This window comes from Crassostrea angulata, chromosome 3 (assembly GCF_025612915.1).
Source record: "Crassostrea angulata isolate pt1a10 chromosome 3, ASM2561291v2, whole genome shotgun sequence".
Lineage (NCBI taxonomy): Eukaryota > Metazoa > Mollusca > Bivalvia > Ostreida > Ostreidae > Magallana > Magallana angulata.
In genome coordinates, this window is record NC_069113.1 from 17,848,775 (window position 1) to 17,861,664 (window position 12,890).

A 12,890-nucleotide genomic window follows, 5' to 3' on the forward strand; every position below is an offset into this window, starting at 1 on the left:
AAAAAACCTGCCTTATCATAAATAGAGGTCATTATATTGTGAAGATCAAGTTGAAATTCAGGAACTGGGATTTCAACTTGCCAGATATATAGATCTTTAACATATAGCTCAATCTGCTAAAAGACTGACAAACTCAAAAGATTGGAAGCCATTAAATTTCATTCCTAGGTTTGGTGATAAAAGACAATTGCAAAGTAGTACTTTTTTGTTAAGGTTTAAAACTTCACTAAAAAATTACTGAATACTACTCATCCACAAAAATCAGATAAGTACCGGTAAGGTAAATACAACGGTAATTATTTTAATTATCATTTATATTGAAATGAAGTAACCATTCACTCGTGATTTATATCAATGTATGCACATCTGTCCATTATCAATAGTTCCTTTTTAAAATAATGGTATTTTGTATGATTTTTACTCATGATAAAAATTCATTAAAATAAATTTTGGAAGGTACAGTCAAACTTCGTTATCTCGAACTAGATGGGACTGTTTAAATAGTTCGAGATATCCGAGTATTCGAGATATTGAGGGTAAAATACTTTAAAAAATAAGTGGTTGGGACTTACAATTTACTTCGACATATCCACTGTATTCGAGACATCAGGGTTCGAGATATCGAAATTTACCTGTATACAATGGCATTTATTAAAGCTGAACACCGCTCGTAAATAGGCACTGTCCGCCATATTTCTCTTTAATCACTGCTGTCCCTACAACCCTTATATAAGGGACAGACCTCTAAACAGTTCAAAGTACTTCGCTGTAGAGGTCTCACCTGTGTGGACGTACATTTTGCCTCGCCGTGTTACCCGGTCGCGATGAAATTATCAAATTTTACGCACTTTTTGAAGCCAGGAGAATACTACCATCAAATAAATTGGTCAATGCATTATTTACGAACAGAAAATGAACATAACATAAGAAAAAAATGCATAAAATCTAAAGACCACGAAAGGAATACTACATGTCGGCCACGAGGTTCAGGTGTGCAATCGGGTGTAACGAAATCGAAGGGTTTATATACCAGGTATCTGTGTGACGGTGCCTATTTACGAGCGGTGTTCAGCTTTAATGTGTAATAAATGAGTAAAAAGAGAAAACCTTTTTCTCAAAGTGGCTTACCTCATACTGGTTTATATACTGCTTTTTTTTTCTATTAATCACCACAACAAGACCTTAAGATGCATATCATCATTTTTTATGTAAAAACAACATATACTTCAATAAACATTTCTTGAGCTGCAGAACTGTAGCTCTACAGGAGAATCTGGATTGATAGGCTGAGAGCTACTGCAAGTTATTGTGAACATGTACAGTGTACAGCAATTCCAAGTTTTTTTTTAATGTTCAAATGCAGAACTCCAAGGTCTGTAAACAAGATTTTTCCTGTACATCTACAATTCAGTACTCTGAATGCACAATATTTGCAGAATGAAAGTCAGTAGCAATAGGATGTACAATACATCACCATGTTTGCAAGACACAACTGGTAAATCAACACTATGTGTACCAGGTACACTAAGTGAAAAGCAATAATGTTACATATTTCAAACTATTAAAACTACAATACTGCTGTTCAAATACATGACATATAGAACCCCATTTCCTCTCTCTCTCTTTCCAATTTATTTTATTCTAAGATGTCCTATGTAATGAAAAAAATCCATCTAAAAATCTGGTCATTTATACTCTCACAATCTGGATCATGTGTTGTAAAAAGGCAGTGAAGTCCTCACGTTGATCTGTTGGACTCCGGGATCTGTACCAGCGTACAGACCAGCTCCCTCTTCTAAAATCAGAAAAAAAACCATGACTTCTTAAGCTGATTTTTGGAAACTTTCCTAAATTTATAATAAAGTAATTTCTCAAACTTGTCATATCTTTAACAACAAGCAGGAAACCTTGTATTTACCATCTTGAACAATGCCATCCTTCTGTATTGTGTAATTGAATGCTGTAAATGGAGCAACAGGAGACTTGGCCACCAAAACCTGAAAGATTTTATTCATTCAGGTAACAACTGTACTTATGCATCGATTTTATTGTTGTTGGACATCTACATGTAAGAATGCAGTTCAGCTAAGCAAAAAATTGTAAAAAAAAAAAAGAAAGAAGTTAAGTTGCATCAATAGTTTCCATGAGAAATGCATAGAAAAACATTAAATATCTAACATCATGCAAAGTACTTTTGTTGTTTTGAATCTTCCAATTGTAATAAAATATTCCAGTTCCAAAATAACACGAATTCGTGACTGTTGAAGCTTAAAACTCACTTGTCTTTTCTCTCCGACCAGATACTGGAGAATCAGGCGAGTGTTGACATTATGACTCCATGTGTTACCAAGAGCTACGGTCACATAGCCGTCTGAGATTTCTGTGGTCTCCTCCTCATCTTTCATGTAAATCAAAGAAAGTTACTAATAAAATATTGACAACTGTAACAGGCAATGCAAACAAAAAGTGACTTCTGCGAGTTTAGAAAGTAAAGAAAGCAATAAAAGTAGGATGATTATCCTTTTAAAAACTCACCTTGTTCGGTTGCCCGACGACCAAATCTTGTTGTAATCTGATTGGTTACTATCACCTGTATGTACAAAAGTATTTAAAGTTTAAACTTAATGATAATTGCTGGTAACTATTTGAGTAAGACTACTTTTTATTGCTACTAAAGCAGAAGGTAATTTATGTCATTATCTTTACATCAAACAAGACTTTTAGTTCTTTTACTTACAGGAATACAGAACACCTCGGCTATGTACTTGAGGAGGGCAGCCTGGCGGGACAGGAAGTTAGTTCTCTGGACCAGGTTAGACCCCGCGCTAGAGCTGAACTCCGTCCTGACCAGAGACGCAATGGAGTCCACAATAACCAGCCTTATTCTGTGGGTGATGACTTCTTCCTCCAAGCTCTCCAACCTTTTTAACGAAAAGAAAGTAATTTTAATGAAATTAAATTTTCTCACTCGAACATATTTTTGCTTTAAAGGGACATGGTCACGATTTTGGTCAAATTTTATTTTTCATTTTTTATTACCGGTATTTACAATGCTTTATGAAATCTTCAAATGATCAAATGAAATTTGGGTGCCCGTCGATGAGTTTAAAGCAAGATACAGGGCTCTCAATTCTTTGTCTTGTAAACAAGGCTCGTGCCCTGTTTTTGTTTACATAGGTTCAATATACCAGTAAAAAATCTTTTTCTAGATGATTTGTCTATATTCTTATTCTTTTTAAGCATTAATAAACAGTTCCTAATGATTAACACATTCATTTTAGGTCTAAAACTGGAATTTTCACTTCAACATTCAAAATGTAAACAAAAGTTTTGTTTACACAGCGAGGAATTGTAAGCTCTATAACTCGCTTATAACTCAACAAATGACACTCAAATTTTGGTTGCCAATTAAAAATGCCTTATTGAAGCATCATAAAGATTAAAATCGAAAAAATATTTTTTGACCAAAATCGTGACCATGCCCCTTTAAAGCTGCTTGGTCCGATTTTATATCAAATTTTATGCACGCTTTTAAACGATGGCTATGCTTAGTATATGTAAAATAAAAGACATTGCAGTAGTTTTACCCGTCAACTATGCCAAATTTCAATGAAGAAAAATACGTACAAAATTTGCTAACAAAACAAACGACATTAAAAGGTACCGCGTTATTTCGCCTCATGTTAAATTTCACCCCTGACGACGAGACGGGTATGGTTGTATTACGACTTTGACATGGCTTTAAATAAAGGTCGAAATGATCAGACAATTAAAAATAAACATGTGTACGTTTTGTTCGCTAATATTTCCAAAGTCTGCTTTCTTTACAATCGATGCATAGCATGCGGGTTGAATAACCCCAATCATTCGGGGGACGAAACCAAGCGGTTTCCTTTTCTAAACATTCCCGTGATGCATTTTGGTTTGTTTTTTCGTTTGCCCAAAGAGAAATTATTTTTATTTACTTTGAATATTTCTAACTTTGAAGGGAGACTGATTCTGCTGGTGTAAATAGGAGAAAGTCCATAACTTTTTACGATTAATGATTTGTATGGAAAAAATTTTGATACTATAATTATAAAAAAATCGGACCAAGCAGCTTTAAATTAAACTTCATGGAAAATATCCAGAGTCAACATATTTTTGTTGAAAGATGATTCATGAATTTTAATTTCTCTAACTGTACAATATGTGTCTGTTCTTGTGTACTTTTAACATGCATTTGGAATTGATATAAACATGGTTATAGAGTAATAAAAATATGTTTTTCAAAATTGTTGTTATGTGAAACACTTTTCAACCCATTTTATATAGCACAATGTAACAGAATATACCAGGTACTCACTTTTTGATGAGTGAAGCACAAGTTTGGTGATTATCAACCAAAACATTCTCTGCCATTCTATACAAATCTTCCTCACTGTTATATAAATCAGGAAACTTGTGTTGAGCAATTTCCACCAACCTACAAATAAGTAACATACATGTATATGGTTGTAACCTCACCACCTCACAGAGGACTGATGTGCTGATAAACATATCTACATGTATATATAAATTATTGAGTAGCTAAACTATATTGCATTTTCAAAATCTGCGAACATCTTTTTTGTAACTCCTCGTAATAAAGAGTTCCAATAAAAAATATTAATTTTATAATTACTTTTAAAATGATTAAAATTTACTTCTATATGGTTATATGTCTAGATGGTCGAGTGGTTAGAACTGTGGCCACTCACTGCCAGAAGCCTATTGGTTCTAGATGTCGTGAGTTTAAAGCTCTGCTCTGAACATCTTTTTTGTAACTCCTCGTAATAAAGAGTTCCAATAAAAAATATTAATTTTATAATTACTTTTAAAATGATTAAAATTTACTTCTATATGGTTATATGTCTAGATGGTCGAGTGGTTAGAACTGTGGCCACTCACTGCCAGAAGCCTATTGGTTCTAGATGTTGTGAGTTTAAAGCTCTGCCTCGGCCGAGATAGAGTTCTAATATAGTGAATTACGCTGTGCTGTATTTTTATTTATTTTCATATCAGCAATGCAAGTGTATTTTCAAGATTATACAGGAAATTGCATACTCTAGTATTTTGCAGAAATACCTGGTAAGGTACCCTAATTTTTTGCAAGAAAGCTTGTCAAAGTAGTAGTAAACCATTGACAAATTCCTGGAAAAAGTTATATAAAATTGAGGAATGTGTTGTCTTGACCTTAATACAAATGTATGTACCATTCACATCCACGAATTTATGTCTATTTATTGAATACGGCAAAAATACAATATTGTCATAAAATCTGTTCCTTACGATATACCTCCGTACACTCACTGAATGCTGCAAGACTGTCCATTACCTTTCTGCTAACGTTGTGTCCATTACCTCTCTGCACTCAATGATGTCGGACTGTGCCCATTACCTTTATGCTAACAGTGTGTCCATCACCTCTCTTCTCTGAATGATGTCAGAATGTGTCCATTACTTCTTTTTTTTTTTTTTTACAGAATACTGACAGACTATGTCCTTTAGTTTTACCTTTCTGCATTGAAAGCTGTGTGTCCATTGACTTTCTACAATCAATTGCTGCAATAATTTGTCCATTTCTCTTTAGACACAGACTAGGTATAAAATGTATATCCATTACCTTTTTTCGGTGTGTTCCCGTTTTGCACACATTTGATAATTGGGTAAAGAACAATAGGTGAAAATTGTGTTGTGATAGCAATTATAGTCTGCTTTCAGTCAAATATTTTACCTGGATTTTTACCTGTGTTTTATCAGCGCCTTTACGATGAAACATGAAGAATATAGATACAATTGTATTTTGTTGTGTTTTAGGTCTAACAACTAATAACTATCACCATTTTTTTCATTTGATAAAATAAAGATAATGATATTTTTAGTCTTAAATTTCCAGTCAGGTCAAGACGTTGTGAATATGATGGAGTACTCCGTATCTCTTTTTACAACTTGGTTGCGAAATATGTAAAATGCATGTTTATAATTGGTTGGTTGGTATCAACAGAAAGAATATTATGAAAAGAAAAACAGATCTTTATCACAAAATATTTCAATCTTCGAAGTAGCAGCTTTGACAGTAGTTCTTATGACATTACCCCTTTAGTATAAATAACATTTTGTAATTGCAGGTCACTTTCTGATTTTTCAAATCAGTAGCTAAATACATGTACATGAAGCACAAAAATTTCCGACAAAAATAATAATTTTCATATTGATTCCATAAGTTCTTGTGACGTCACCGCTTTAGTTTATATTGCGGTACATTTTCTGGTTTTTTTTTTCAAACCACCAGCTAAATACATGGAGCACAAACAATTCTAACAAACATAATAATCTGAATATTGAATTGATGTACTTCAATCTGAAGAAGGTTTAGGTCTTCATTTGATAGGTTTTAGAAGCATATAAAATTGCCGATTTATCATCATACCATCATAAACTTTGTCTAATTTCTTCGATTATTCAAGCCACAGCATAAATGAGAAATATTTTGCAGCGTTTTCACTAGACACATTTCCTCACTTTATGTCAGCAAAAGCAATTATAATTAAATATAAAAATACATTTTCTTTCCAAAGTCAAACATGTATACATGTATATGTACTTCCTATAGACAGCAAGTTAAACAAAGCATTTCATATCCAACATTTTTGCAATAATCTTTCTTGTTTAAATAAATTAATGAAATTGTTCGTGACTAAATTACTGTAGTAATGTTTGAACTGAAATCAAAAACATGCAGGTCAATTGTTATGTAAATGTGCTTTTATGCAATTCATATTCTAACATAAAATAGGTGTAAATATGTATTGGGAGTACATATGTTTTATTTATCTTATTGTCGATAGCCCTCACAGGAATTGTGATATAGACTATAGCAATTAAGCAATTATCTCACCTTGTCAAATTCCCGTTTCGCACACATTTTTTCGATACCTAATTTTCAAATGTGTGCAAAACGGGAACAAACCCTTTTTTCAATGAACACTTACCCCATGTCTTTTACAATACATATTACATTAAAAAAGCTTATTTGTGTCCATTACCTTTCTGCACTAAACGCCGACTCTGTGTCCATGTAGAGAACTTTTCCCTCCAGACCTCCCCTGTTCCCTGGGAGGGTGGCCTGCACACTGAGCATGGTACAAAACTGGGTCTTACCACATCCTGAAGGACCAGCTATCTAGTAAATTAAACTGTCAATATCAAAACAAGTCTAACACAAATCTTCTTATCTAAATATTTATTTGATAGAAGTGCAAGTATATTTTTTCAAACATTTGCAAACTATTGAAAAAGTGCCTATTCCAGAAGCAAAACACAATTTAAACTTTGGAAATCAAAGACACGATTGAAGCAGCAAGACTTTTGGTTACTGGTTAGATGCCTGTTATTTCTATCTTATCAGTTGAAACAATTTTTCTGGCATCTGAATCATCAGAGCCATGAAATGAAAACTTACTTCAGTAACAGTTCCAATGGGAATTCCTCCATGCAGAACATGATCCAAGCCATGTAAACTTGTTTGGAAAAACTGTCCATTTCCTTGGTTTCGTTTGGTTAGTAGCTCAAAACCCTACAAATGGCCGCAAACTTTTCATACATGTTGGTATATTCGCATCCACTGCGTATTTTTCATTTCATTTCTTTAGAAAATCGATAGTAATTATTTCAGTTCTACACGGACTTGCCAGAAATCTACGCAATCAAGTATAAATAACATTTGCGCACTAGAACAAAATATGTGTATCATTAATACTACCGGTAGTTTAAAACTGCTTTCAAATGCATTATTAGCTACCTACATATGTATATGTCAGCTTTTTGAGTAGTTATTATGAAATAATTTCAAAATCATTCATTGATGTCTTTTTTGTACTTTTAGTGCTGTCTTTGCATTTAGTAGTTTATTTTTTTATTAATCACAACTAAAGCTAAAGTAAGAGCATGTACTCCAAAGAATTGCATGGGCTGACATCCAACTTCTAAGTAGTTGTAGTCACCATTGTAACATTTACCAGTTCATAAAAGGAAAATTTGCTGTAACTTAACACTAATGTGCAATTTTTTTTATCGACATTGATCATAATTTAAATATTTTTATACCTTTTGCATTATCAATTGATTAAAAGAATCAGAAAATGACTTTGTAAGTGTATATTTGTGTAATTAGTGTGACCAAACGTCACATGATTATTTTGGACTGGTTCTTGACTTAGTGAATCATGTGTCACTGCAAGTGACGACTTATGTTTACCAGTAACTGTGCACACTTTGTTGTCTATGTCCATCTGTTGGATTTAGTCATCTTTCTCTTATTGTGTGATTTCATCTTTAATTTCATTTAATAAATCTACCAGTATTAATCATACACCCGAAATCACGAGTCTTCCTGTAACACATTTTATTCTTTTAAATGTACACTTTTTATATACAAGTAAATGTACATGAAAAGTAAAGATGTTTCTTTTAAAATTTGTTTTTACCAATTCTGCTTTGAAATTCAATATTTCTTTAGAATCCATCATTACATTTGTAAGTAACATTTTGTTTTCGTTTTCTAGTTCTCCCATGAGACAAAACACTCCCTTGAACAGGAACACTCAGAGCAACATCTCCAAGCATTTCCAAATTGTAATTCTCTAATGTGTTGCTTTTGGATGTGACACTTTCTTTTGTGGTAGTCTTTTCATGTTGATTAGCTATGGCTTCCTCTGTGCTGGGATCAAATCTGTCCTTGCCTTGCATAAAAGCTTTTGAATTGCCATCCTGGAACATATGAGCACTTGGTGGAGAGCGAGATGGTCCCATATCAGACAGGGATATCTTTTGTCTCTTAGCTTCTCTTTGAGTCTCATGCCTTGCCGGTCGCTCCATGCATTCACTACTGGGTTGAACAACCGTCTGTGACAAAACTGTTGTTTCAGTGGGTTGCTCTGAACTGCTGGAATTGTGCTGAGATGTAGATGAGCAAGCTGACGCATTCTCTTTCTCCTTTTTAAAAGTCCTTCTTTTCTTTTTACTTTTACCGATTTCTTCAATCTCCGAAGAAAACTTTGTTTGAGTCTGAACAGACAGATCATCCATCTGCTCTGTAAGTTTTATGCTTTCATATCGAACTGTCTGCAGCTGCCAGTACCCGTCTTCCTGCATTTTATATCTAAAACGTGAGTGTCCTGACGGCCATCTGAATTTGTGCTTCTTCTTGAGATGTGCGGTAAGGTTAGACCCACGAGTAAACAAAGTAAAGCATACATGGCATTTGTATTTCTGAGTGTTGATGTCCTGATGAAGTCTTTTGAAATGATTTTCTAAACTTTGGAAAGTTCTTGAAGTGTACGTACATTCTGGTATATGGCAGTGATATGGAACATCCATACTGTGACTTTCAAGGTGCTTCTTCAGATCAGCTACTGATTTGGCCCCATGTTCACAATGATCACATTTGTATGGTGTCTGGGTTGTATGTCTGTACTTCAAGTGTGATTTCAAACTGGAAGGTGTAGGACATGTCATATCGCAGCATGGACACTTATACTGGTTCACGTGGTGACGGACATGGTCCCTGAGGAGTCTCTCTGTTGTGTATCGTTTGTCACAGTGGGAACATTGATAACACTGAACATCCGTTTCTTCCTGCCGTTTCATATGGTCAAGAAATTTTGTTCTGTTTGAAAACAGACCTCCACAATTTGGACATGCTATGATTTTTTCCTGCGTATGGCTCCTAAGGTGTTCACGTAATTTATATCGACTTTTGGACACGGCATCACAACCTTCCCATAGACACTTGCAGCCCCCGGGCACATTATTTCCCTCTGGAAAACATGAAACATGACTATCCACGTGGCGATAAAAGGCTTCTGGAATGTCCATTATTGTCTCACAATGCTGCCATCCACACTGCAGTCTCTCTGGTAATTCTGGGATCAAGTTATGACTTTGTCCATCTAACTGACATCCTTTAAGATGAAGGTTCTCTACCAATTGAGAACCCAACTCTTTAATTTTGACATGGAAGGAATGAAAGTACACATGTCGAACAAAATCAGTGACATGGCCGGTCACCTTCATTTCACAGTCTCTCCACAGGCAGCTGTACTCAGTAGCTTCTTCCAAAATACCATTGCTCATAACTCCTGTCAGATGTACTTTTAAGTGGTCAGTAAATTGTTCCATGCTTGAGAATTTTTCGGAACACGACGCCCATTCACACATCATTGACAATGGAAGGGTTCTCAGGCCCGCTAATGATGTCCTTTTCTGTTTTTTTGGTGGCATCTCTCTCTCTATATTAATAAAAGTTTTTTCTTTTTAACTTGGGAGACTTTGAAGTGTAGATTTTTTTTTAACCAAGGATGTATATTATTTGCACTTTATATCTCTTATAAATCTATTATAATTACAATGAAGTTTCTGAAATACACAAGTCCACTTTTGCCCTATTTTTCGAGACTTATGTACCAGTAGAGGGTGCCTATCCTATTAGTATAAACATGTACTTCCTTAATAGAATGGTCCATCCAAACAAGTGACAGTGAAGTTAAACATGTTCGATTTTTTTTCTAAAGTAAAGAAGTGAGGGATATGTGATGTGGGTTGAAAGAAACTTTTGAGAATACCCCTAGGCAATTGGGTTTGTAAATAAACAATTTTTTTTACCTAAAAATAATTGATATAGATGTATTAAAAACTACATGCAAGAAATGTCATCATAATATCTAGGGTAGAAAAAATGTGACTCGGCCGCGTTAATCTTTTTTTCCCTTTTTCCTCTCCAATGGTACGACACCTGAGTTTCAAATATATTAGTATTGGAATATCCAGCCATAAATTTTTCTAGTAAAATTTTATTTGACAGGCAGAAGAGGCTGAACTGTACCCAAGAGAATTCAAAACTTTTTTTTTAAAATTACATTCTCTACATTAAACATCATAGCAGTATAATGGTACGATAATTCAGTTTGGTCCAGCCCATCATTTGGTGGTCAGCCTGATGCCTGTATGGATACCATTTTATTACCTACCAAACAGGGGTCAATTTTCATTCATATTGTATTTTGTTTCCTGAAGAAAAGGTGCATCACATTTATCATTGGGGAAAATATTCTGATATGCTTACTCTTAATAAAACATTGGGCGTTTAAAAAGAGGTTAAGATAAGATTCATTAAGGAAGTTACATATGATTTCTGTCTTCAAAAAGAGAGATATACATATTACATAACCTTATTCCTTGGGCTCTTTACATTCAACTACAATCATCTGGGTAACTGAAAACAATTGAAGCCAATGAAAACAGTAATCTGTAACATGTTCAGATACGTCAAAGCTCAATTGAGATAAATACATGCTTATGTTTATATAGATGATAAGAATCAAATATAACATGTCCGTGGAATGAGGCCATGCAGTATTCAGGAATAAATTCAGCTTTTCTGAGGACAAAAAATGTTGTTATCAACACAAAAATTGACAATCCTATTTTTTTTTTAGAAATTGTTTTATTTATTATGAAGTAAACATGTCAGAGTACTCGCCCTGAAGATAAACATATTGGAATTTCTTCAGAAAAAAATTAACCCAAAATGTGACTCGCGTTCAGTTGGTAATTAAGAGTCAAAGACATAGGGGCTTGCATAGGAAAAACATAGCTAAAATTGTGACTTTCTCAAAGGGGAAAAAACTAGAGAGGATGCAATCTTAGATACCACCTCACTTCATCATCAAATTTCTCATTCAAAACGTTATACTGGAAACTTTCACCGATTTGTATTCCTTTGGTAGGCCTACTGTTCTTTTGCAGGGCAAAATGACAGTTTGGTGAAATATGATGTAACATTAATTGTTTCATTTACGTCACTTAATTATCTACCTACAGAAATTTCAGCAAAGTATATCATTTTGCCCTGCAAGAGAGCAGTACCGCAGTTATCACGAAGGGGTCTATTAGCTGATGAAGCGAGGCCTTATCCAAGATGGCGTCCTCCCTTGATATTTTTCCTCCGCTATTTTAACAATTTTTTTTTTCTATACAAGCCCCTGTGGGTGAGATAGGTGTGTCATAAAGGTGTTTGACCACCAAATGGTACAGTCAAACCACCAACCAGATACATATATGTAAACTTACAGTTGTACACACAGGGACACACGCCAGTGAACACTGCTGTCGTAAATTGTGAATAGTGAAAATTCCGAATCCCAGTAATTTTAGCAATTCCAAGTCAGATCTTGACAAAACGTCCTACAAAATCCAAAACAAACTTTATGAAACTAATTTCATTATGAGCATGCAGCGTAATTATTTTCTGGTTGTATCATATGTTTAAATTAATACCTTGCATGTGATTAAATTATTTTTGGTCAATCTCTCAACAACATCGACAGACAAAGAACGTATTCGCCTTATTTTCTTCGAAGACATTTGACATGACTGAAAAATTTTTACTTAGGAGTTGAAATATGGCGGATTTCGCGGCGCCGGTAAAGTAAAGAAAATACAAACCAAGTTCGGTTATGAAAACCGGATTTGATTTGATACTTTCGTGCATTGGGTGAACAAAACTAAGCTTGTGCAAAGATTATTGCTATTCATAAAATTGTATAAATGTTCATTGTTGACTTTCTTTTTTAGATTCACATCAAATATATCATATTCAATCTACATTGGTCATATATTGAACATACAATACAAGGTGTTTCTCATCTACAATACAAGGTGTTTCTCATCTTCAAAAAACAATTTGCAAAAATCACACAGACGTTTTTCTGTTTGTACAGGAGGTTAAGATTACATGCATCTACCAGTTTCAATAAATTATGAATGGGCACTGTTCTTAGGTTTGTTAGGACAGATCTGTCACATTTTTT

At 34.2% G+C, this 12,890-nt stretch overlaps 1 protein-coding gene across 3 annotated transcripts in view; it reads right to left on the reverse strand.

Moving 5' to 3' along the window:
* Positions 1-1,250: 1,250 nt before the first annotated feature.
* LOC128175244 (DNA repair protein RAD51 homolog 2-like) overlaps positions 1,251-12,890 on the reverse strand; it is a 33,253-nt gene continuing 21,613 nt past the window's right edge. The window contains exons 1-10 of one of the 3 annotated variants that reach the window (XM_052840735.1): positions 12,358-12,520; positions 12,151-12,264; positions 7,484-7,597; positions 7,068-7,204; positions 4,346-4,465; positions 2,738-2,921; positions 2,536-2,590; positions 2,280-2,398; positions 1,919-1,997; positions 1,251-1,795 (exon numbers count right to left, since the gene is read on the reverse strand). In XM_052840735.1, coding sequence (XP_052696695.1) covers positions 1,710-1,795; positions 1,919-1,997; positions 2,280-2,398; positions 2,536-2,590; positions 2,738-2,921; positions 4,346-4,465; positions 7,068-7,204; positions 7,484-7,597; positions 12,151-12,264; positions 12,358-12,444 — 1,095 coding nt within the window. In that variant the 5' untranslated portion in view covers positions 12,445-12,520 and the 3' untranslated portion in view covers positions 1,251-1,709. Of the gene's footprint in view, positions 1,796-1,918; positions 1,998-2,279; positions 2,399-2,535; positions 2,591-2,737; positions 2,922-4,345; positions 4,466-7,067; positions 7,205-7,483; positions 7,598-7,766; positions 10,311-12,150; positions 12,265-12,357; positions 12,521-12,890 lie in introns of those variants that run through there. The other 2 variants (XM_052840734.1, XM_052840733.1) reach the window with 2 other exon arrangements.